Source organism: Trachurus trachurus, assembly GCF_905171665.1.
Source record: "Trachurus trachurus genome assembly, chromosome: 22".
Taxonomy (NCBI): domain Eukaryota; kingdom Metazoa; phylum Chordata; class Actinopteri; order Carangiformes; family Carangidae; genus Trachurus; species Trachurus trachurus.
This window is the reverse complement of record NC_139907.1, coordinates 18,243,299-18,269,268: the sequence shown is the minus strand read 5'-3', so window position 1 is coordinate 18,269,268 and position 25,970 is coordinate 18,243,299. Positions and strand designations below refer to the sequence as shown.

The 25,970-nt window shown below is 42.3% G+C and overlaps 3 protein-coding genes across 9 annotated transcripts; 1 reads left to right on the top strand and 2 right to left on the bottom strand.

The window, feature by feature from the left end:
* Window positions 1–1,438: 1,438 nt before the first annotated feature.
* Window positions 1,439–5,121, bottom strand: vash1 (vasohibin 1; the record flags this gene model as incomplete). The annotated part of the gene is made up of 7 exons (XM_083998049.1): window positions 1,439–1,608; window positions 1,797–1,906; window positions 2,880–3,261; window positions 3,509–3,583; window positions 3,961–4,017; window positions 4,406–4,494; window positions 4,900–5,121. The coding sequence occupies 7 exons, from the start codon at window positions 5,119–5,121 to the stop codon at window positions 1,536–1,538; spliced, it is 1,008 nt and encodes a 335-aa protein (XP_083854175.1). The 3' UTR covers window positions 1,439–1,535.
* A 1,353-nt stretch (window positions 5,122–6,474) lies between these two features.
* On the bottom strand, window positions 6,475–9,056 carry fcf1 (FCF1 rRNA-processing protein). Of its 2 annotated transcripts, none has more exons than XM_083999033.1 (8): window positions 8,928–9,056; window positions 8,223–8,287; window positions 8,010–8,081; window positions 7,774–7,922; window positions 7,571–7,643; window positions 7,381–7,468; window positions 6,816–6,910; window positions 6,475–6,716 (listed from the first exon to the last, which is right to left on the bottom strand). In XM_083999033.1, exons 1-8 carry the CDS (start codon window positions 8,928–8,930, stop codon window positions 6,668–6,670), a joined length of 594 nt encoding a protein of 197 aa, XP_083855159.1. In that variant the 5' UTR covers window positions 8,931–9,056; the 3' UTR covers window positions 6,475–6,667. The 2 variants fall into 2 exon arrangements, with proteins under 2 accessions (XP_083855159.1, XP_083855160.1); XM_083999034.1 differs by having other exon boundaries at window positions 6,478–6,716; window positions 8,223–8,281; window positions 8,921–9,013.
* Window positions 9,040–21,506, top strand: arel1 (apoptosis resistant E3 ubiquitin protein ligase 1). 6 transcript variants are annotated; one of them, XM_083999028.1, is made up of 22 exons: window positions 9,040–9,085; window positions 9,945–10,174; window positions 10,643–10,811; window positions 12,400–12,620; window positions 13,048–13,119; window positions 13,442–13,668; window positions 13,869–14,106; window positions 14,225–14,394; window positions 14,606–14,786; window positions 14,876–15,120; window positions 15,678–15,755; window positions 15,848–15,989; window positions 16,090–16,211; window positions 16,348–16,423; window positions 16,617–16,726; window positions 16,841–17,020; window positions 17,385–17,510; window positions 18,030–18,159; window positions 18,268–18,326; window positions 18,405–18,494; window positions 18,586–18,761; window positions 19,116–21,506. In XM_083999028.1, the coding sequence occupies exons 2-22, from the start codon at window positions 10,027–10,029 to the stop codon at window positions 19,216–19,218; spliced, it is 3,063 nt and encodes a 1,020-aa protein (XP_083855154.1). In that variant the 5' UTR covers window positions 9,040–9,085; window positions 9,945–10,026; the 3' UTR covers window positions 19,219–21,506. The 6 variants fall into 6 exon arrangements, with proteins under 6 accessions (XP_083855154.1, XP_083855158.1, XP_083855153.1 ...); XM_083999027.1 differs by lacking the exon at window positions 9,040–9,085 and adding an exon at window positions 9,097–9,392; XM_083999029.1 differs by lacking the exon at window positions 9,040–9,085 and adding an exon at window positions 9,529–9,627.
* Window positions 21,507–25,970: the final 4,464 nt, after the last annotated feature.

Here is a 25,970-nt window from a genome sequence, read left to right as displayed (position 1 = left end):
CGGTGGACTCTCGTCATCATCTGCCTTCGTGCCAAAAGCCACCCTTCAGCTGAGGACACCCAGTGCGCATTTTGAACTATCGGCTGACAGGAAACTGGCGCCACTCCCTGCCTGCAGCCTAGAACAACCAAGTACAGCATGCCACTTCATATGTGGCACGTAAGCTGTTGGAACCAGTGAATTTAAAAGAAAAACAATCGCTAGCTGTGTTGCCACAATCCAGGTGACGCTTTATTGTGGTCCTGTAAAACAAAGGTATTCAGGAGGTACAAAACAACTGTGTGGTAGAATATTGAAAAACAAAAAGGACAACACCGACTGTACAGATTAAAATGTTGGCTGTGGCAACATGTGTGGTAAATTAGAGTGGTCTACTTGTGATCACCAACACTGAGGGAAGTATAAAATGACAATTGGAAAAAAATTACAAAATGCAGAAAGAAGTGCTGTAAACAAACGTATTTACACTATACACTTAAATGGATATCAGCTGCTTAGATACCACTTAAGGCAAGTGAAACATTGGATAAAAGTTGCTACAAATAAAAGTTAGAAATTGTATATATAGAGCAGTTATACAGTACATATGACTACTTATTTACATCCACATCAAATGCAGATCAAGTCAGTCAGCTGCGTTGTGATGAGTCACCTTGACAATCAAGACATTGATTCACTGAAAGATTTTATATTCAGTGAACGCAGTGACCCATGTGTTTACAGATGCCTTTTTATATTTCGATACACTCAAGCATATGATGTATTCAATCCCATATTCAGTCAAACATCTCTGTAAGGTAGATTTCATGCTAAATATGCATCTGGATATTAACTCAGTTGTTTTCAAAGTAATTTAGAAGAGCAGAGGTGACACTGCTTTGAGCTTAGTGAGGCAATGCTGATAATGGATTGGATATAAAAAAGTGTTTTTCTTTGAGTTGTCATACAAGGCACAAGGGTAGTGGTTTACAAACTAAGTCACACTAGTATTTGCTGCCCAGCAGAGCCTAAGTGGATTTAAAATTACATTAAATGTATTTGCACACTTACATGTACAGTACAAAGATACAGATTGCAGACAAGCCTTAAGAGCTTTTGTTGAACATAGCAACACCACGAAAAAAAAGAAACCCTAAATGTCCAGTAGCACATTTACACTGAGTGGTAATCTTGCCCAGCTACAGGGAACGCTCATATTTCACATTGTGTACAGTCAGCAAACCTCTGTGGTGATGTAAAAATGTTCACAAATTACTGCACATTTTGACCCTTTCTTTTACTGTGGGAGTGTTGCCAGCACCAATTACTATGCACAGTAACCACTCCTGGAAAAAGCCTCTATCAACACTGACATAAGGAAGCAGAATGAGGCATTTGTTTTTGGGAAGAAAAGCTGCTGGTGACCAGTTCGTAACTACGTCCCGTGAATAGGCCAGTGTGTACAAAGAATTGAACCTTAGATAAAGTCCAATGGGCCCATATGAAACACGTGTGTGGTACCTTCAGTTTTCACAAGCAAACTTTTGAATTCTTCTTCAGACCCGAATCTGGTATCCATTCATGTCTGTGGACGACTTCTGATCCAAGACCTTCTTCTCCCCCGAGGGACTGCATCAGCACCAACACAAATATGAAACAGGACAAAGAGATTTCGTCACTTTGGGGAACTGTGACTAATTCATGAGACATCTGTGGTCCAAATTTTCCAGTGACTATAAAGATTACACATCAAATGGTGACGCTGTTTGTATTTTTAGTGAAGAACTAAAGTTTCCAGAGCACATGATTGGTCATACCGTCTCTCCACGCGGCTGATCCTGCGTATGGGGCTGCCTGGTCCTCTGAGGGGTGAACCCATGCTGTTTCTCCTGTCTTTGGTCGGAGAGGGAGGTACAGGCTTCCCTATCTGCAAAAAAAAAAAAGAAAAAAAAAAGAACAGTTTGCACCAAATTTCAATCACTTTAAAAATGTCACATGCGTGTGAGTTACGCCGTGGTGCTGAGCGTCTGTCTTTAATGTGATTGTGCAGAGCACTCAGTGTAAAAGATCAGCTATTGATGGATCGAGGCAGCCATGCATGAGGCACGGCAGAGCAGAGTCAAGCCATCGCATTAGTTTTATTATACACACAGCTCAGCATCGAGGCAGCCTTCATTATGTTAGCATGAGAGGTGATGAGAGCATCATTTGACAGGAACCGCTCCTCAAATGGCAGGTCGCCTCAGTGTCACTGTGCATGCAGATACAGCATGTCAGAAGAAACCTGATAAGAAGGAAGGGCAGTCCACCTGCTGATGGTGAAATATATATTTCTAATTATTGTTTTTGGTGCTTCGAAGTCTCCGTAAAATTCAGAGATCAGGAAGAAACATGAATCAAAAGTTTAACATGTAGTCCTAGAAAAAGGACATTATGATGATACTCTAATGCAGGGGTGTCAAACATGCGGCCTGTGGGCCAGAACCAGCCCTGCAGAGGGTCCAATCTGGCCCTCAGGATGAATTTGTCAAGTGTGAAAATTTTAAATTGCACATATTTTTATCAAGAAATTTCAGGTGGTTCATAATATGTTTTGTAAAAGGATAGTTTAGTAACTCTAAACATCTTATTAATGTACTAAAACAGAGGAAAATTTCAATTTTTAAAATATATTTAAAGGTTATTGTGCTATTATTTTACTGGGTTTTACTGGTTATTGTGCTGTTTGTGGCCCCTGAACTAAATTGAGTTTGACATCCCTGCTCTAATGACTAATAATTGAAATGGGTGCACATGTTACATTTGTTACTGAATGTCAATAAAAAAGTTAAAAAAGAAGAAAAGAATAAAGTTTAACGTGCAAAAAACATCACCCTAATGCTTTAGATTCTGGACCTTACCTTCAGCCTCATGTCTCTGGTATGTCTCTCCAGCTCCTTCCGCAGCTCCTCCTTGGTCAGCTTGTCTACGTCCAGTATTGAGTGTTTCCACTCTATCTGCTCCACGCTGTGAGGGTCGTGGGACACGTACTGGCCGATCTTGACCTTGTGGAGGGTATGCCAGTAGCCCCTGTAGGCTCCGTCATATTCCTGCACCAAGTCCATCAGTGTCCGGAACTCCAGAGGCTTGAACATGAGGTCCTCCCTCCGGCTCATGCCCAGGGCGCCGAACCGCCCCCCGCTGTGAACTCCCAGCACGATGTGGTAGAAGTGGTTTCCTGAGAACTGAGACTTAAAGCTGAGGGGGAAGCGCTCCACACCCGGCATGTTGTTGGTGAGGTAACTGTTTGAAGGTGAGTCAAGGAAACGAATGGTTGAACGCCACACAGCTGCAAAACTCCTGTCACATCGATGCAGATTTTGCTCCATTTTCCTTCTGCCACTGCTTCAATAACATATTGTGAATCCATCTGCTAAATTTGGAAAGATGTTAGCCTCAGCAAAGAAACACATGGACAACACAATTTGAAAACATCACAGAATCTTAAGTGTCCTGCAATTGCAACATGATCCGTTGCAGTAAAAGATACATCCCCAAGATCACCGCCTCCAGACATTTGATTGGCAGAGCCTCCCGTGTCATCTCCTTGGCGATGTCCATCAGCCTGTGCAGGAACATTGAACAAGAACTTGTAATTCTGCCTATAAGACACAAGTGCACTGATAACTGACATAAATTCATCGTTATTTATTTCATGCAGACAAACAAAAACCTTTTCCATGAACCAGGGAAATCAAATCTGCGCTAATTAATCTAATAAAGTGAGGTCAGGAGAAGCATGTTCCAGGCCTCTGCTGATTGACATTAACTTTGACTCACAAAGCTCCGGACTAAACCAGAGATAGAGCTGATCCACATGCATCAGCCATGAGCATCACAGGCTAAACCAAAAGAAGTCAGCAGACACCGGTGCTGACATCCCGTGACATCCACCTCGAACACTCATGATCAGCCTGGGGGTTAAAGACAGAGTTGGCTTACGCGGTAAGAGGACGGCTTTTCTTGATTTCAAAAAACTGTGTTCCTGTGTGATTGTACCTGTAGAGCACAGTTAAGGTCATTCAGTGAAAAAACCAACAGAGGAAGCTGTTTACAGTGAGGGAATGAGACAACCTCTTAAATAGCTTTATGATATTCATAGGTTGTTAGTGAATTATGAATGAAAAGTTTGCTCTGACTGGAAATCAAGCTTATACTAAATATAGAATATACTATCTACAGCGACCTACTTGGTCTATATCTATCCATGTGTGCTAAAAACAGTGGGTCAGGGGGATTAGTAAAAGGATTTCTGTAAATAGTGCACTTCTGCCATCTGTTCTTATCTATTTGAGCAAGATCAGTGTGTCAAACAGTGAACAACAAATGAAAACAAACTCAATTTATTCAACAATCACTGGTTTGGTTCTGACCAGCCAAAGGATACTGCAATTCCCTGATGTATTTCTGTATGGCTTCCAGGCGCTGTGGGATAGTGGTGGTAGGTTGGTATGTAGGCACACTCGGTACTGGAATCTGTGGGACAGAGGAGCCAAACAACTGCGCTGTGCATTCATTGTGCAAACCCAATGTTCACTGAAGCTGGAGAATGTAGTCTTGTTTGACCTCTGTGCTCTTCTCTGTTCAGTGTGACCACTGGTAGAGGTATCTATCTCATAGGAAATGACTAAGGTCTTACACATTCATACTGTGGACAAAACCTCTGCTGTGTTTACTATAATTAAACTGGAAAAAAATATATCAGCAAAAAGAATGATCAATGGTGGATTTAGAGGCGCATGACTGTCTATTTCTGCCATGTGGAACTGCATAGCAACACTGTAACACAACATTTTCAACACATGGGTGTGAGAAGGCACAGAGGGATGCACTAGTTATTCCTGTCATTTATGATCAGCTGCAACTTGCACATTACTGTACCTTGGGCAGGTCAGCGACACCCCGGATCTCCTTCCCCAGAGCTTCACCGCTGGGGTGGATTCGAGCCACATGGCGCCACATCCTCTCCCAAGTCTCCTCGTCCACTGGGAGGCCCCCTCTGTTGACGTAGAAGGGCACCCCTCCATCCCTCAGCTCTTCGTCGCCTTCTTCCTCCTGCTCCTCATCTCTCTCCTCCACTGAGCCCACGGTGGCCCTCAGCATCCCTCCTCCACCAGGGGGGCGGTGGGGGAGCCCAGCTGGCACAGAAATGTCCCCTGACTGATGCCTTGGACCCTTTCACTTGTTAATCTGCTCGCAGGTTTAAGTATGTTCCAACAACAGATGGCCAACTCATGACATCCAGCAGCTTTGTGCCTACCACTGTCTCTCAGACAAGGCGGTGGTGTCTCCAATGTAAAGCTGATCTGCTGTAAATTAGATTCACCTCTGAAGCTGAAGCAGGTCAATATGAAGCAATGGTTTCAGAAGAGTGGTACAAAATAAAAAATCCTCCTTTTTTATAATCAAGATTGACTTTACAGTAACTATTCAGCACTTTGGTAAAATATAAATCAGCCTGTAGGCCAACCAATAATCAGCTATTGATATTATTGTATTGATAACGAAATTAAGCCATTAGACGTGCAGCTTCTTATCACCATGTTCATCAACAAGCAAACACAAGCCCACCAATGTAACGCTATCACTGCCTCTAAGAGGATTTGACTGTGCAGACAACAAAGTACTACTGGAAATGCCTATAATTCCCTGTACCGTTAGAGGTCATTCACATCACAAGATATCCAGCAAATCACTGCTCCACCACAATCCCAACACGAAAGTCCGTCAACGTCCACTTCATGTCCGCTTCACCACATTATCTCCCTCCAAGTCAACCGGTTCATTGTTCATGCAGATGCTCTTCTTGGCTTCAGTGACTGCGGGTTGGATTCACGTCCAACGAGCCGCTCAGACACTCCCAGACCTCCGCGTACTGCGCATGCGCCACTCGCAAGCGGATGAGCTCAGCCGTGACAAATGCTGCGTTCAGGTGCCGCTCGCGAGGTGTCAAACTGAGATCCGCCTGCTCTCTACAGAGGGATAGAGGGATCTATTCCTATATTCAAGCACCTAAACGCACCATTTTTGAGGCGATTGAGTTCACTAATCCGGGTTTCAAGTTGATGAAAATACATTAAATGAAATCTCAGGAGAAAAAAATAAAATTGTTTTGTTTTTTACATTTTTGATTCCAACATGTTTTCATCCTGTTTTGTTATCTACTTATTAAAAATCATCCCATCAAGCTATAAAAATGTATATTTTTATTGATTTATTCCACATTTTCTATTATACATTTTAATTAACCACATTGTAGGAAAAAAAGCGATAAATTTAAACTTCAAATAGGATAATCATAATAGGATAAATGACTTTGAAGGACAATAACAGTGTAAAATATGAACCAAGTATTGCTCATGGTTATCTTTCTCAGAGCAAATCAGCATCTCTGCTTATCTACAAATTGAGGCTGAGAAAAAAACAAAGACTGGAGAGAAGATGCACTGCAACATTTATTCTTGAAACAAAATGTTTTGTAAGAAAAACAGCACTTTAAGTAGTTTTCAGATACATCAAACACACCCCATCCCACCCTCACCCAAAATCAAACTTCAGAACATAACAATATTTTCAATATGAATAAAAGGAAAATAATATTAAACAGGAAACTTCAGTCCATTTACAGATCCAGCTCAGTTGTAAAGTGTTAAAATCTTGGAGCACCATAGTCATCAGGCATCCGTTCAATGTTATACCTGTATTTAAAAACAGGGAAGAGAAGTGTGTTTTAAATTAAGCTTGCACTGACTCTGCAGAGAGCACACAAACAAAGGTGATATGAATTTGTGGTATACCTGTGGTTTGAGATGTACATGATGGGTACGCCGGGGATCTTCCTGACTCTTCTCTTCAGATCTCTGTCCACAGTAGCCAGGATATAACACTTGTGCTGAGGAAATAATTAATGCGAGTTAGATCTGCCCCTCAGTCCCCAAACTACACAGTGTTACATAACATATGCTATGTGACTAATCTGCCACCAAAAGATGGTTTCAGATAGCTGTTCTGTCACTAGTAGCAACCACCTCTGGCACACCTCCCTGTCAGTTTAACTAACGATTATCAAATTCAGTATATGTACACACTGACGAGATGATCACGGTTCGATTCCCATCTTGAACTGACCTGGATACCCCTATTTATCAATGGCATGTCTAATGTCACTAATACAGCTAATAACATCCCAAATAGCAGTATAAATGTTTATTTTGGGAATAATGGTGTCATTGGATTTTGCTACCACTGTTTTGCACAGGGAACATACATGATATTACTCATATTGTGGAATTCTTCATTCAGTGAACAGTGGCATTTGATGACATGTATGCATGACTACACATGTATATTGAAGTAGATTACCTGTGTTACTCTTTGGACTAAACAGTCATCGGCATATGTTCCCTTGTGTGTACATGGCAGGCGCTCAAACCTCTGATCTTTAGCTATCCTGCAATGACAAGAATAAGCAAAAAATGTAAAAGGTAATGGTAAAAATAATTTATGAATCTATGTAATAGATTCATCTGCCAGTTCAGTGCCATCTCTGTACCTGAGAGCAACTCTGTACTTCATTCCAAGCTTTTCAATCTCAGCCATCACACAGTCTGTGATATATGGGATACCTGTATGGAATAAGATTGTAGAAAAAATGAATTACCATTTATTATTATTCTTTGCTGAATCATTATATTATACATATGAAAAAAGACAAGATCATCCACATATTTATTCTGACTAGATAGTAATACTTACATTTGGCATAGAGACAATCCATCATAGACTGAACAATGTCCAGTTTGGCCTTGATAGAGAAGTTGATGAAATTGGTGTCAACAAGTATGTGGTATGGTGGACCAAGCTGAGTATTGTACTGGAAGAAGAGGCATGATGGGTACTTTGCCCTGCACAGACAATCAAAAGATATCAAGTTAGAGGGTGATCAACCACAAGCTGTGAAGTCAATTTTAGCATTTGTGCAACCAACTTACACTTCTCTCTCCTTCAGCTGTGAGGGATCTTTCTTCTTTTTCTCTTTTGCTTTAGACCGGTCTTTCTCTTTTCTACAAAACAAATTACAACCAATAAGGAGCAAATACATATTTAAAGTCCACATTTCACCAGAAATTGCATGTTTTGCTGGATAAACACAGTTCACAGTGCTGGGATAGTTTGTTAGACAAGGGTCGACTGGCAAAACTCACATTCTATGATCTTTGAGACTGATCATCCTCTTCATTGCAGCGAACTTCTTTGTTTTCTGCTTCCCCTGGATTAGATAAAACAACACTGTTTAGAAGATATATCTCTACCAGCACTTTCCTATTTGGTTGGAAAGCAGGAGAAGAAATGGTTGCAATCGTGCTATTGACCGGTTAGAGTCCCCCTCTCAATACAATGCTGCATGCCACGGGGTCTTTATTGACTATAAACAACTATCCCACAGCTGAGCATGCGGGAAAACAAAGGCTACCTATAATTTGACTATAAACAACTATCCCACAGCTGAGCATGCGGGAAAACAAAGGCTACCTATAATATGATCGAGCAAAGCTGTTCAGCTGACACCATGTTGACATTAATGCTAACTCGATAGTTGCACACAAAGCTAGGTAAAAGCTAAGCTAAAACTTTTTGGGAGCCAGCTGTCGGTTGTATTTTGTAAAAGCTCAGGCAATGATCATTAGACTGAGATACGTAAATGAATAGTCATTTAGTCATTGTACATGCCGCTGGGTATACAGACAGAGCTTCGTTCACATTGGGCTAGGCTAGCTAACTTAGCTCAGTGGCTTCCCTGGCAAAGAAACACTTCAGTGCTCTGTTAATATACGAAATACAACACTGTAAGGGACGCCAGCGATCAAGACGACCATAAAGTAGCTGTCATGGAGTTACAGACGACTTACCATGTTTTAATTTGACACACAAATCCCAGTAGCTGTGTGAAACTTTGGTCCCCCTTCCCCTCGTGTGTGTATGGATGGACGCTATCGCTGCTGACGTCATCAAAACCCGACAGCTTTTCTGCGCATTTTCCGGGGTTGCGAAGCTAACGGACCAAAAGGTAGAGGCTCCTATTGAAAACACATACATCGAGGAGTTTTTTTTTACATTTACAGTGTTGCTTTTTGTGGCCGTGCTATTGCAAGTGGACTATCGTGTGACGTTGTTGTGATGTGCATCTCGGTGAACCGCCGCGGGTTGGAGACGAGCTATCAGAAACGTTAATTACGCTGACACTGTTGGCTAACCGGGCTAGCCGCTGCTACGCTGCTGTGGTCGTTTGTCGTGCTGATGATGCCACAGATGTTAGCGTCAGTTAGCTGCTAGCTTCACCTAGCGCCCCAGGTGTCACCAGACGAGAACTGACGGTATTGCATTTTTTTTTATTTTTTTTTATTTTGAAACGTCACTCAAGCGATAGTCCGGTGAACTTTACCGACGCTTCCCGAGGAGGTTATGTAGCTTCCTGGTTGTTGTTTTTTATGACAGCGGCAGCGGATGGCATCAAGAAACCTATAGACACCTGCGCTAGCGCGTCTAGACAGCTCATCACCCTCAGCACCAGCACCATTATCCTGGATTTGACGGTGGATGTGATTAATAGTGTGTTCAAACGTACCGTACCTGGTTTGTTTTACTCTGTGAGTTAAACATAGGTTGGTGACAGTTTATGACTATTGTTTAGCCAAGTTGTTCATGCATATTTCAGTGCTGCCCGTGGAGTAATGTTATTCTGCCATCAGCCAGCACTTATCCAGGGTGACACTTAAATATTCATGCTTTCTTGGCAGCGTGGTTTACAGTTGAAGCTTCGAGGCTTAATCGTTCATGCAGCGTTTTTTTGTTTCGTTTTGTATATTTTTTTTATTTCTTGACTTAGCAGAACTGAATCTAAGCAGTTGTGTTTTTCATTATTATAGGAAACTTGACCAGCTTCCTGTTTTCATGGTGCTTTTCCTTTGAGCTCGGAGGGGTCTGCGTGAAGGCTGAAAAGATGGTCTGATGGACCGCCGCTTCTTCCTGACCTTCCTCTTCTGCTCACTGTCGTGGATATTCTTCTGGGAAGTACGCTGGAAGAAAGGAAAAGAAAGTCAGATTCAGGAATGGCTCCAAGGACATAGTCTTTCTCAATACAGGCACTTATTTGAAGGTCAGTGGGTTATTATTGTCTCATATCAGATTACCAGTGCAGTCAGCACACAAGTTTGGTCAGATGGTCTTATCCATTGTGCTTCTGTAATTGGCACAAGGAAACTTCTGTAAACCGTGTTATCTTGCCTGAAAATCAAACTGCATCTGGAGAGAATGCTTTGTCTGGGATCCATGCTAGTTTCAGAAGAGCAATACCAAAGATGTCACTTTTAAGTGAATTTGAGTTATGTGTAATGCTGTGATATTCTATTGCTTACTGCTTTGACCCCGGTCATTTTTTGGTTTTGAAACAGAATATTCAGGCTTATGAGATGCAGGTGGCATGTGTGCATAATCAGCACCGGCTTAGATACTCATCATAGTAGACTTTAATGAGTATTTAAGCTTTTGCTGTGGCATTACTGGTGCTGATTTCCTGGCCAGTATTTACATGGGGATTTTTATTTGCTGTTCATGTGTCATCCAGATGTACAGACACTGGAGGAGCTGAGTCTGAGTGTACTGAGTCGCCTGGAAGAGGTGGTGAAGGAACAGCAGCGCTGGAGGGAAATTGCAGAGGCCCACATCCAGCTGCTCCGAGACTTTGCCTTCCAGGAGTGGCTTTGCTCCCAGAACCTGGAGCACTATTACCATACGTAAGCAATGAGAGGTCTTAACTTCAGCATTTACACCAATCAGGCAAACAGTCATGAGCAGCCTTCCTTTATCAGAAATGATTACGCGTTGGCATGTCATAAACGTAGATTGTCCTCGGCATGTTTTTTAAATATCTTGAATTGTGTAGGTGGTTATGGCCATGTTTCATACTGGGTAACAAAGACTGTGTTTATTTATATCCACTTGAGGGCTGCCTCTCTGATCATGGTTAGCTGAGTTTGCTGACACTGAGCTGTGGAGGCTGCAGTGTTTGAGAGGGTCACTGCAGTAAAAAGTATTCTTTAGAGCCTGTTCGTGTGAGACCCTGCAGCAATGCAGATGTTTCTCTCTCTGTGCGTGTGTGTGTGTCTGTTCGATGCTCTCTATTGATGCAGTCAAAACCAGCCATGATGAGTAGTTACTGCTCTGTCCTGCTCATGATAGAGTAAAGTCAGTTGTAATGTTTCTAAGTCAGCTGTTTCTCAAACGCAGAGTATCCCATTTGAAGGATAATTGCATGGTAGGTAGACAATGTCACAGTTGTGAAGGTCATGGCTGTCACACTGTGACTGTCTGCTTTGCCAATTTTGATTCACTGGACATTATTGCAGAGTATCAGTTCACTGACTAACTGTGTAATAACCAAAGATGATTTCTGCATTAATTTGCTGGCTAAAAATAAACGGTAAAAGGGGAAGATTAAGCTGCTGACTCGTATAAGCCTCTCACTGCTTTTCAGAGAAACAGTGTTAGCGAGAGTTGGATCATGGAGGGATGCAATTATATACTAGTATAAAAGATAAAAACAGCATCATGTTTTTGTTTGGATTACCATAATTTCCACAATAACTGACCACGAACACATGGTAGATAATCAGCCCCATGGCATATGTGAACCAGTTATATTAGCAACACAACAGTTTGTTTATATTCAGCTTGACATATGCTATAGAAAGCAATGTCAGATTCTTTGTGCAGGGTTAAGATTTGTATGTTTTAAATGGAAAATGCATTTAAAGTGCAAAAATATCTTTGTGCGTTTTGAGCCAAGTACTCATTAGTGTTAGATATTTCTATTATTTCAGATCATAGTCTGTGGAGTTGCTTGTGTGCTACCAACATTTTGTCCTTGATAACCACACACAATGAACAGTTACAGTGCAGACACATCCCTAGTTTTACCAGACAAAGACACACTTTTGCTGTAGTAGACTTAGAATTGGAGATTAGGTTTTGGTTTTAATGGCTGCCACCATTTATCTACTAAGCATTTTCCCCTGTTGACCTGTCCCTGTAATGAACCTTTGGAGCTTTAGTCTTTTAGTGAGACCAGATGCAACATGCCACAGCATCTGTCTAAAGATTAGAGCTGATAGGATCAAAGTTACACCCATGAAATAGTATTTGTTTAGTGTGAGGGATAGCCTGTTGTTTGTAGAGAAGTCAGCAGTCTTGCTCTATAGGGCAACACTTAGTGATGACGCCTGTGTTAGTTTACTATAGTGTGAATTATAGGTGGTGCCGCCATCCGTGTCAATGATCTGCTTCCTCTGCTTCACATTTGTTTTTTTTGTTTTTTTACGGCAGACTGAAGACGTTGGGTTGTATGAATCTGGATGATCTGTCTCATTTTGACAGTCAACTGCAGCTTTCTTTAGCTGCTTGGGGCTACTACTACGAAGACTACATAAAGTTATCCACCGGCATCAAGATCCTCCAGACCTCCAGGGGGAGTCGAGACCAGGATTACGAGATCCGGCTGGTGCACAGCCTTGCTGAGAGGCGTCTGAATGAGAAGTGGTCAATTGGTGAGACTCAGCGTTTGCTTGCCTTAGCTATTGCGCAACATTTAAAGAGACATAAACATACAATGGGTTATATTGATGTTAAGTGTTACTAGTCGCAGATCATTTGAATGCAATGGAGAAGTCTCTATTGCTTCATCTATTGCTGCATGTGTTTGTTCTTCTGTCCTTTTCTCTCTGAGTGTTGTTACATTAGCAGTGTCATAACCCTGGTACTCTTGCCTCATTCAAAACTGTCCACTAAAGTCACACTTTTGGAAATGTTTCTGCATTTGGCAAAACCACATAAACTCAAGCTGTGCTGTAGTTATACAACTGTAAGAATAATGTTTTAAAAAGTGCAATCATAAAAATCTATTATAGATAGCAGGAATTGTGTGTTGTTTTCATTTTATTTATTCATCGGTACAATATCCATTTGTCTTTTCAGCGGGAGCTCTCATATTTGGCTGTACTGTGGCACTGTGCTTCTTGATAAGGGACCTCATGTTTTACGTGATTGGTGAGTCTAGTGTTCGCTGTTGGGCAGGGCTGATGTGGCTTGTCCTGGAATTTTTGTTACGTGGCGCCTTGTCTCTCTCTCCTTAAAGCACATACCTCAGCCGTGACCTGGAACCACCGGTTTTACAAAAGGCTTTTATTATTTTACAGCCTGAAGACTTGTTGTAAAACTTTGGTCCGTCGACCTTCATCAGATGTTTGTCTTTGCTCCATCTAAATAATTTCTCAAATAACTAATCAGATCCATATGAAAATATCTTTTGTTTGTTGCAAGCACAAGTTCCAACCAACTGCCTCTTGCACTTATTCTCTCCCTGTGGCAGGTGGAATTACTGTTTCCATCATAGCGTTCGTCTTTACCATCAAGTTCCTCTGTGAGCTTGCAGCGAGGGTTGTCAGCTTCCTGCAGAATGAGGATCCAGGTCGACGCGGTGACCGCAGCATCTACGACTATGTCCGGGGCAACTACCTGGACCCACGTTCCTGCAGGGTCTCATGGGACTGGAAGGAACCACAGGAAGTTGGGCAGACTATGAGCTTCAGAGTCCAGGTGACTGTCGATTCCTACTGCATCAAAGCTAAAGATGTTCTGCACTCTTGCTTTTTAGTCTCATTGACTTTCTTAGAGGTGGATTAAGCATGCAACAGTGTCGAGAATATATTTTTGCAACATTATATCCAGCAATGTAAAATTGACTTGTGTGTCCTCTGCCTTAAATCTTTGTCCCTTATCTTTGTCTGTCTCTCCAGCTGTTCTATAAGAATGGCCAGCCTTTCCCAGCCCATAGACCTGTGGGGCTGAGGGTCAACATCACCCACATTGAACTGGCTCTGGACATCCCTGTTACACAGGAGGTTCTGCAAGAACCAGAGTCCAATGTAGTCAAAGTAGCTTTCACGGTGCGCAAGGCTGGACGCTATGAGGTTGCTGTCAAGCTGGGCGGCCTCAATGTAGCCTATAGCCCTTATTATAAAATATTCCAGCCAGGTAAGACTGCTGTATATGTCTAAGAGCCAACCTGTGTTTTGTTTTGTGCAATTAATGATTTGATAAGTTTGTTTTGGTGCTTGAGTTAAGTATTTTTCTGTTGTTTTGTTCTCCTTAGGTACTGTTGTCCCATCCAAAACCAAGATAGCCTACCATTTCTCCACCCTGGTGCTTACAAATGGCCAGCAGCACACTTTGCAGATTGAACCCAGGGATGAATATGGAAACCCCACCAGTAACTCCACATCTCTAACAGATGAAGCCAACTACAGCGTCCATGTGCACTCTGTACGAGAACAAACCCCTTTTCTATTATCCATTAAAACAGCAATTTCTACATTTATTTCTTGATTGTGACTGTAAAAATAAAAGCCAGCCTTTGTTTTCAGCCTTCTGTTCCCAATTGTGCAGTCACCAGTTTTGCATCAGAACAGGTTTTTTTTTAAGTAATTCCCCAAATTCTGAGCTGGGATTCATTTTAGTTTTCCTGTCCTTCCAGCTGGGCACAGTGGATGATGACAGTCTGGAGGAGTACTGCAGCAAGTCAGTTTCACTCAACAAGCAGCAGTGCCAGGTTCTGCTGAGACTGACCCTGAGGAAAACTGGTTGTTTCAGGGCCCGCATCTCCTACAAGAACCAGCCGCTCAGCAACGGAGAATTTGACATAATTGTTCTCAGTGGTGAGCAGCCTTTACATGCCCGCAGGAAAAATGCGCTGCTATAGAATAAAGTCATCCCGTGTTGCTCATGTTGTCATTGCATATTTCAGAGAATGAGAAGGCCTGTGTGGAGAAGAACGTGTCCACTCCAGGCATAAGTATCTACTTTGAGGCGTACCTGTACAGCAGTGGGAACTACAGCAGTTCTTCATGGCAGTTACCAGCCTCGTCCTTGCTGGCTCCCCAGCGGAGGCCCTCGATGGGTGAAGAGGAGGACGATCATGACTCTCCTGTGGAGGGACAACCTGAGAAAGTCAAGAAACCAAAAAAGGTCTACTGTTACATATCGCCAAAGGTCAGTGGCCACATCCTAATGGTTGCATTTGATGTATAATGATGTATGAAGTGTGATTTTTTTTTCTGTATAAGTAAAGTAAAGGAGAGTATTTGCTTTAAAGGGATAGTTCAACGTTTTGGCAAATTGGCCCATTGCCATAATCCCTATAGTCATAGCAGTAGGTTTGTTACCTTTATTTGTCAGTGTAAGCTATTTTAGAACGGCGTCAAGGTGACCACCTCGAAAACGGCTCTGTCTCATAACGTTCCATCATTATCTCATAGCGTGGTGAATGTGCAGGTCACAACTTGTCCACAAGAGCGTTTTGGAGTTGTTGGATTGTGTATTTGATTAGTTAGAAGAGGGAAACTAAGAAATTCCATTAGCCTCCGTAGCGTAGCTCTGAGCGGCCTGCCGCTCCGTTCCGCCGCTCTAAAAATAGTTTGCACCGACAAGTAAAGGTAACAAACCTACTCCTATGACTATAGGGATTATGGCAATGGGTCAATTTGCCAAAATGTTGAACTATCGCTTTAAGGTAAGATGACACTGACTTGGTCTTTTACCTTTAACAGCAACTATCCGTGAAGGAGTTCTACCTGAAAATAATTCCATGGCGCCTTTTCACCTTTCGAGTATGTCCAGGAACAAAGGTAAACAGATGAGCTGTCAAAAAAACACGCGGAACCGCCCTTTTTTTATTTGGTTTGACAGGCTTGCTGTAATTCCCCTGTTCTCTTGGCAGTTTACCTACTACGGTCCTGATCCGGTTCACAAGTATCTGACTCTGGTGGTGGATGATGGGATACAGCCTCCCGTGGAGCTCAGCTGCAAAGACAGGAACATCATGGCTGCCACTTTCATTCGCTTCCTGCACAAGAACATCGGTTTGTTTCAGTGTGATTCATTTTTGCCTCCAGCTGCACTTCATAAACACTTTGTTTTTTTTGGAGGCCGTGGCAGTGATTTTGATGGTTCTGTCCACAGGGGGCTCGGAAACGTTTCAAGACAAAGTGAACTTCTTTCAGCGTGAACTCAGACAAATCCATTCCAAGAGACCTCGCACCAAGACCTGCCTAAAAATCACTCGACACTCCATCCTCGACTCAGTGAGTGTTTTCTTGACTGTATCGTGAAGCTGTCTCATATTTTCCGCACCATGAATATAGGCATGTAATCATAACACTCATATGACCCCAGTGATTAATTTGACACTCATTTGTCTTTCTTCTTGCTGCTGCTCAGTCCCTGAAGGCAACAAGGAACTTCTCAGTGTCGGACTGGAGTAAGAACTTCGAGGTCGTGTTTCAGGATGAGGAAGGTAAACAAGACATTAGAGCATAATGGAGCTTCAGCTTGTGTTGTTTTCTAATCCAGTAGTAAGAATTTTATATACAGTATTTTTGCTTTTGCGACAACAACTCGACACCAAAAAGGTCTTAAGATTACACACCGAAGAAAGTCACACTTGTCAAGGTGACCACTCTGCTACATTTTTCATGTTTTGTCTGCAGCTCTGGACTGGGGTGGACCTCGCAGGGAGTGGTTTGAGCTGATTTGCAAGACCCTCTTTGACACCTCCAACCACTTGTTCACCCGCTTCAGTGACAACAACCAGGGACTTGTAAGTCAGTCTGTTTAGTTAAAACACCTCCACTTTAAAAACAACGTGTGGGTTTTTCTTTTGTCTCCTCAATACGTTGCATGCGTAATAAGAGAATTAACATCTGTTTTGCAGGTGCACCCAAATGCTGACAGGCCTCAACACCTACGTCTGAAGATGTACGAGTTTGCGGGCCGCATCGTAGGCAAGTGTCTGTATGAGTCTGCCCTGGGTGGAGCCTACAAGCAGCTGGTCCGAGCTCGGTTTACGCGTTCCTTCTTGGCCCAGATCATTGGCCTTAGGATGAACTACAAGGTATGGAACAAAATACATTCCCATTGAGAAGACTCATTCCTTGGAAGTTGGAAGGTCATGTTTTCATTGTTTAACTTCTGGTGTCAGCTGGTCTGTCTCATTACTTTAAAATTCCTTGCGAAAGCCAGGAAACCTGATTTGTTTCTTGGCATTATTTATTTCATGGAGAACCAGCCAGTGTGTTTTGCTGTTTATCCAACTTCCTAAGATTTCAAAGCAGAGAACAAAACGAGACCCAATTGGGTTTTTTTCATCCTTCCACCGACAACATGAAATGTCATGTTTATTTAAAAATGTCATTTTCCTGCAGTTTTTTTTTTTTTTTTTAGAATTTTTTTTAATAGATTTTATTTTCCACACTCAGTACTTTGAGACTGACGACCAGGAGTTCTACAAAACTAAAGTCTGCTTCATCCTAAACAATGACGTGAGTGAAATGGACCTGGTGTTCGCTGAGGAGAAGTACAGCAAGTCAGGACAGCTGGAGAAGGTGAGGCAACACTTTTGGAAGAGAACCTCCTCTTTTATCCCTGATGTAATTTCACAGGAGATAGGAGCAATAAACCAAGCAAAAGGAACCATATTGCTTGTTTGGCAAGAGTCTTGTTTTTTCTTAAAGGGAGGGAGTGGTGTGTTTACATTAATTTTTAAACCCTTTCAAACTTTGTTTTTGTTGTTCAGTTCTAAAATTCCACACAATATCTGTCTGTGTAACTCCTCATGCGGACATGCTGAGCTCAGCTTCCTCCTTTTAATTAGACACATAAGTTTAACATTTTTAAATTGCTTATTTATAATAAGGCTGACAAGTGTGTGACAGCCAGACACGCACATTCAAGAACATTGCTGAACTAACACATAATCAAATCCCTTCTCTGCCACTGAACTGAACCGACTGTTTCTTTGAGAGCCACACAATGACACAATTCTGATCTTGTTTCGTGCCAATTACTGTTTTATATTAATTTAGGACTGTATATCTTGCCTAATGCCTCATGTTTTCTTGCAGGTGGTGGAGCTGATATCAGGGGGAGCTCAGATCGCCGTCACCAATGAAAACAAGATGCATTATCTCAACCTGTTGGCCCAGTACAGACTGGCCAGTCAGGTGAGAGATGAGGTGGAACACTTCCTGAAAGGTAAGGGAACTAACACAGCTGCAGGCTGCCACCTTTTGCCAATTGCTCTAATTCGATGTCTCCGGTAATGTGTGTGCGTAATTATTGTAATTTCCTGATCAATTGCAGGTTTGAATGAACTGGTTCCAGAAAACCTGTTAGCCATATTTGATGAGAATGAGTTGGAGGTATGTGCAATGCTCATAATAAAAGTTTGTTTCTCTTTTTTACGACACTCATAATTTTTTCCATTTTAATCTCCTCAGCTGTTGATGTGTGGCACCGGCGATATAAACGTGCAGGACTTCAAGGCCCACGCTGTGATTGTCGGAGGTTCATGGCACTTCAGAGAGAAAGTATGTCATGGAAAATCTCTGTCTGCCTTTTTCTTCTAACAGCAGAGCGGTGATGAAAATGTCTGAGCACGTTGGTTTCCCTTTGCTACAGGTGATGAAGTGGTTCTGGGCCGTGGTGTCCAGCTTCACCCAGGAGGAGCTGGCCCGTCTGCTGCAGTTCACCACCGGCTCCTCTCAGCTGCCCCCCGGGGGATTCAACACTCTCTGCCCCTCCTTCCAGATCATCGCTGCCCCCACACACAGCACCCTGCCCACTGCACACACCTGGTAAGTAGGACAACACAGGCCGATGTATCAAAAAGATGAGGCTGCTGTTGTTGTATATGTTTCTTACTGGCTATGTAATCGATGGAGTGACAGATGGCAACAGTATGTTAGTCTGCATCTGTTTTAGTTTGTGTGTGTTTTGGCATACATACATCCTGAATGTATGGTATTAAACAGCTAGGCAGTGTAGTTTTAAGCAAAAGCTACTTAAAGACCTATTATTGGGGACACTTTTCAAGTGTAAATCACAATATGCTACTTTATGCTTGGAAATACTTCAAATGAAGTGTAATTTCACAGGTTGCATTACATAGGTTACATAAATACTTAATTGATAATCCTTGTGTGTTGTAGTTTTAACCAGCTGTGCCTCCCCACCTACGACTCCTACGAGGAGCTGCACAAGATGCTGAAGCTGGCCATCAGCGAGGGCAGTGAAGGCTTTGGCATGCTTTGACTCATCCATCACTGACACTGTTGTTCCACTCGCACAAGAGGAGACCAGCACTGGTCACTACAGTGCACCAACCAGTTCCTTGTATTCATCTGCATTTAACAGGTGGGCTTCTTGACAAGACCCAGACTCCTATAAATACTATCTTGGGATGAGATGGCGATACTGGAAGTTAAGAAGGCTGAACTGGAATCAGGACTCGATCATATGAACTCTAGTGCAACTGTACGTATAATTAAGATAACTTGTTTTTGTTAAAAAATAATTTAAAAAAAGGAGAAAAAAAAGAAAAAAGGGAAAAAAGGAGATTTCAGACAGCTGGAAAAGGTGAGGTTTGGGTTAATTTTATTTCTTAAAGCTAAAAGTTTGCTAAGTTTTATATGTTTGAAAGACACAGGATGCTAGAATAAAAGGCCTTGAGTATTATTGTATAATCGCTTCTTTTGCTAATTGCAAACTGAGGAACACTTAAGTGCAACAGCAGCCTACATGTGATGTGGGTGACTCGTGCATCTACAGCACTTTGGCCTTAATCGATCAGGGACTGATGTTTGTATGTAAATATCTAATATCACTCTTTTATTTCAATACTTGTACATACTAGTGTGAATACATAGCTTTTCATCTTATTACTTTATAATTGGCCGTTCAAGGAGAGGGGATTTCTTTATTGTTGCACGTTTTGATGGGTTGAGAGTTTATATAATTTCTATAAGCTTTTTTTTCTGGTAGAGATGAATGGGTTTTAAAAAGAAGCCAAGTAATTTCTATTGTTCATACATGTTTTTAACTTATTGTGTCTTGAAAAAATTATTTGTGTTGACCCCATACTGTTGAAACTATGGTTGTCTGGAGTGGTTAATGTTTTTGTTATGTTTTATAACTTGCCTTATATATGCCCTTTGCCTCTGATTGTATCCAGAGAGGTGCGTAGGTGAAAAAAACATAGTTGAAAATAATAGGTAATAGTTATTAGGACATTTCTACTATATCCCCCCCCCCCCCCACACACACAGAAGTCATTGTAGATGTGAGTGTTGGTTGGATGTTGGGGAGAGCACGTATATAACAACGGTTTTGTTATATACTGTATGCTGTATGCTTTTTACTTTCTCCTTCACAGCCTTTTATGGGTTTACCTCAGAATCTCCTATGCCACCTATGCATCCTCTGACACAGGTGTATTTGCGTTCATGCACATGTAGGGCAAAGCATACACATACAGTTTGTTCATAGTTGTCCCCTTCCAACCTGTGACTGTACAACCTTTAGCCATATTATCCCACATCCTCAGTAAACTGAAGCATTATATCGTTTGGGAATATTCCTTATTTGTTTTTCTTTATGTTATTGTAAATTATTTATTTTTAATGCTGTTAGCATTGTCTATATTCTGAGCCAACAGAGATGTTTTCTTAGGTTTTTTTCCCCCTCCTGTTCATAATTGTTTAGCTGTTCCTTCTCTGTTCCAGAGTTTACATGTTCATTAGCCATTTCGTAATAGCATGTGTTGCCAGTCAGACTGTTTGTAGAACATTTAGGAAAATTCATGTTTTGACAAAGAAGCAAAAAGAAACTATAACAAATAATTCCTCTCAATAGCATTTTGATTTGAATCAGTTCATGTTGCTACACAGGGCACTCTGAACACAGCTCCATTTCTCACATTATTGTCACAGCCGGCAGGAAAAGTTTGACTCGGCCACTAAGAGATTTAACTTGTTGAATGGCAAACACTTAATGGCATTGACTGAACGGAGCCAATACAGTGGGGATTTGAATAGTATTTGCTTGAGCTTTAGCTGGCCTTTTACAGTGTTAAGCAGTTTGTCAGAGGGTTTGTGGATTTGTGCGTGTTTTGGGTTGTGCAATGTTGACCCGATGTTGCTGAGGAAAACAAATGAAAAATGTTTTATTAAGCACCAATACCAATGGCTGATATCATATTTATATGAAGTAAAGGTAGTTGAAGCATTACGTGTTAGTTCCATTAGATGACATGACCATTATAAACAAATATGAAGGAGGTCTGTCCTGTAGTTTTATGTTGCTTACTGTTTTTCTTTTCATGAGCACATACTACTGTTTTATGTTTGGATGGTCTCTGGTTTAGTTGGTTGGAGTGTGACTTTTAGCAATGTAGATATTGTGAAATATTTGCCTATGACTTTGAAGCTGGGGTACTTTTTTCCTTTCCTTTTTTTTTAATGGCGAGCCATGCTGATGAATGTTTGAGATTCTCTGCACTGCAGGTCCTTTGTTTAATGGAATAAAAAAAATGATGGACTGAATTATGAGCTTATCTCACTTTTTGTGCATCATATTTGGATTGTGTTTGGCAGCGTGGATCAAAATGATAACAAACCCTTCCAGTGCTGAATGTTGGACTTGGAGACAGTTTGTGGTGCTTGACCCTCAAGGGCAAGTAGCTCTTAAACTTGGGTCTGAAAAATGTTATGTGCCTGGACAGGAGCCCATGGGTGTATCCAACATAATGCAGATTAGGATGTTGGTTGTTTTTGCCTTTATTTGAGGCAAAGAATTGAAGATGACGAAACTTTCTAGCCTCTAGCACTACTATCTCCTTAATATGGTTAGAAAAACCCGGGATCAAAACATATTTTCTTGTGGACTGTGACAAAAAAGTTTAGTAATGGCAGTTCTTAATTTGCTCATGCAGACTGGGCTCATTCGTGTTTAATTTGTTGCAGTGCAGGCAAAACAAGACCCTGATCTTATGTATCATCAACCAGCAAAGTTCCTCTTTTAGACACAAGGGGGCAGTGGCTGTACGTGCGACATGAGTAGAGGATCCATGCCGCCTCTCGCTGCCATCCCTCAGGACAGGACAGCAGCAGTAAATGATGAGGGGCTTTCCTGTCTTCGGCTGACCCTCCACACTTAAGAGTTTTCAACACAAAAAAGCAAGCCAGGTTAAATCCCCCTCCCACTGCAGGCATTTCTCAACCCCCCTTCCTTCCCTACACACACACACACACACACACACACATACAACACATAACTCATGAAACTCATGAAAATAAACAAAAGTTCATTCAAACCTGCTGGTTTCATGTCAGCTGAAAGCCTAATGAAATCAGTCTTTTAAGAGCGCCTCTGTTTATGGAATGTGATAATACTCAACTGCTGAAAGTGGAATGGAAAACAAGCGCTCCCTCTCCTCTCACCATGTGGGGCGGGTGGCATGGCTGACAGCATTATCAGCGCAAGATGAGATAGGAGCACACTCTTGCTCTTCAGAGTGTTCGCTCCTTCAGTGGGACTGTATCATAATGGACTGTACAAGTAAAAATTCATTTTTAATTGCTCTGCTTGAAGGCTGCGGACATGCGGACCCCGTGGCCCTGCTCACTACACCCACATGTTCCTGGCGTGTCTCCTCACACTGTGGTCTGAACACTATCAGGAGCAGGCTGAAAGGCATCTTGAAGTACTTGGAGGCAGGAGTTCAGTTATTTGGTCTTGGCATGCACCTGTGGATTTGCATAATGGTCTCTCTCGAATTTCCCCCAGGAATGCTTGCTAAAGAGGGACCACAAATCAGAAAGTCATCCTCTGGCGCTCACCAAGAGTAATGTACCATGTTGGAATGGTTCTTCTTCCCCAGAGAACCTGTGGGAGATCACTCAGCAACAACTCTGTGCATTTTTGTAAATTCATCTGATGATACTAATTCCCTGGGAAAACATGTTTCCCTGACAAATTTTCCATGTACTATTCCATAAACATCTCCAGACCTGACTGCAGCTTGGTTTTGGAGTTCGGGGGTTGCCAAGTTCCTCGGGGAGTCAATTTATGGGTGGTTCTCGTCAACCAAGGAATTTACATGATCGAAAATGCAGTGCCTCATTTCCCATCTCTGAGTCAGACACCCTGCCTCTCAGGAGATGTCCATCAGTTTCTCTGATCAAAGATAATTGTCCACAGACACTGATCTTCACAGGACCGAGAACACAAATGTGGCACGCCTTAAGTATCTTTAGAACATGACCGCTCTCCCTCCTTCCTGCTAGACAGCCGTGGGGTTGTCTGCTTCCCATTCCAACATGCAGGTCCTCATTACCTGATTGGACGCCACTGATTACCTGCCAACTGGATTGGCTGCAGGTATTCATCATCTGTGATGACTGGGCCGATTTAGAGGCCAATCTTAATCAGGGTTGTTGAAGGACAGAGGAGAGCATCGCTGCAGCAGCAGCAGACCTGGACCGAAGTTCTCCCCAGGAAGTTTACTCTTCAGTGTGTAGCATACTGACTTCATGTTATCCTCAGGCCTCGCTCCAAACTCTGGCTAACATCAGGTCTCTGTGTGAGCATCCAAAGTCCTTCTCCAGAATGAGCAGCATGAAGGAGGAGCTCTCTCCCTCCCTGCACAGGGGTTGACCACCAAAATGACTTTGCATCCAGCTTTTTTGGAGGGAATTTCAGCCTCAGCTGTGTCCTCTGTACTTGCGCTATCGGGCTCTCAACTGGCTCCTTCCATGACTGGTGACTGTGTGGGTCTGCGATTGATGTTGTTGAGGATCATGGGGAAAACTTCTGTGAGAAATACACATCACAGTGATGACAATTGTCTGGCAACAAAGTGCAGCAGAGGAATGTATGGATGGGATACTGCTGCTGATTAAAGAGATTTTTCTCTCCATCTCTTGATATTTCACAGATTCTCTGTTGCTCCTATCAATCCTTCGTGATTTAAGCACAGAGACCTGGCTCTCAACACCCGAGCTGGGATGCAGCGGGTCCATGCTGAGTAATATGTACGAGCGGCCACACATAACATGAAAAGGCCTCATTAAATATGTTCCTCCAGCAGAAACAGGACCGCCAACACATGTTTTGTTTTGAAAATGATATAAACGTCCATACGTGCTGAGGTCAAACATAAGCAGAAGCTTACAGCCGCAAGCGGTCTTGAAAAACTGCTAGCATGGAGATTAAGTGTCCCCCAGCTGATGGCTGTCTATGTTATATATGATGTTGGAGGGAAGGTATTGATTCATGGGGTTAGTTGTCCTGCTGGGATGTGCAGCTGTATTATATTCAGTATGTCGGGAAACATTTCACTGCTTATATTTCCTCTGTAAAGACAGGGCCTCTAATGCAGAAGACTGTCCAACCGTTTGACAAACACTCCCGCGCCTCTTATTGTCAGTGTGTCGCTGTAGCAGGTATGAAAGGACCATGAATCACTCATCCTGACTGTGTCTACATGTATAGTAAAAGTGTAGCAAAACAGCGTCTAGAGATGAAATGTTTTCAGGCTGCTCAGACCGAAATATCTCCAAAACAATTTCACAGATTGATATGAAATCTTGTAAAGATGTCCGTGGCTCTGAGATGACGGATCCTGCTGCCTGACTTTGGAGAAACCCTGACTTTTTTCCTCAATGAGTTTGACATTATTGTTTTGGAGAGAACTGTCTCGAATTTGATTGCCATGAAATTTTGTAGAGACATTCCTGATTCCATTGGTTATACTGCACCACAGCTAGCAGGCCAATAGTTTCACTGATCCTCTGACACATTTCATCATGTAATAGATGGAAACAGACATTCAATAGACACATATCCCCAGGATGAAGTGTTACATAACATTTGGATCAGACATTCATGATCCCCTTAGGATGAACTGTAACTGTAATATAAGTGAATCTCGGGTCAAGTTTTTAATTTCATTCCAATGCTTTGGTTTATTCCAATTCTTTGGTCTTCTTTTGATGATATCCCCATCGGTCTCGGCTGTATTTTGTGCTGTTTGTGATTAGCATGCAGCGTGCTAACAAAAGCACTGCTGTTCAGCTTCACAGTGCTACTCGGATCGCTACACATTCTGAGCAATCTTTGTTTCTGTCTCTCCGCTTACTGTATAAACTTCACCATGTCAAATTGCCCTTTTAACTGTACATGTAAAATGCTTCATACATTCCCTGAACCATGGAGAAGAGCTGGGTGGCTCATAACACATTCCTCCAAAGAGATGAAAAAGCTGCATAGCTCTGGCTTGGGGTCACAGGGTCAGTGTCAAAAATCACTGTCATTAATTCTGACTCCCACAGTTATACAGAAGAGAAAAATAAACACGGCTTGATGGGATTCCTGCCACCCAGAGTGTCTTGAAATGTGCCAAAATCTGGCTGGCACTGGCCGGTAATGAGCCTGGCATTGGTCTTCTTTTCCAACCACAGCCAGTGAAGAGCTCCAGGCCACTGGTTTGATCCTGAGCACTGGAACTCCTCACTCGGTCAGACCCTGTCTCCAAGCACATCCTGCTCAACAGAGAGGACGTATTTGGCCTTACATCTGCAGCGCCAGAGCCAGGATGATGAGTTTGTGTGCGCTGTCTTGTGTTTGATGCACAACTTACCAAGTTTGTAAATTGAGAGCGCGTTGTGTTTTGAAGGAGAGACGGAAACCAGAGGATCACATGATACTACCTAGGACCTAGTATTTGTGAATGAAACACCATGTTGGTCTGTGTGGTTTGGGCTGGACCACAACAATGTGGCAGATCTAAAGCTTTTAGTCATCTTTTGAACTTAAAGTCCTCATAGAGTTTGTCAGCTCACAACGGATCCCATTCATACTTTCTCCTGTTAGAGGATGAGGTTTTAAATCGGCTCCACTGACCACAACCATGCAACCACAACAATAGTAGCCACATCTGGCCGGCACATGTGCCATCTCTTTTTTTTATGTACACATCAGCAATGGCCAGATTACAGTGTTTATAG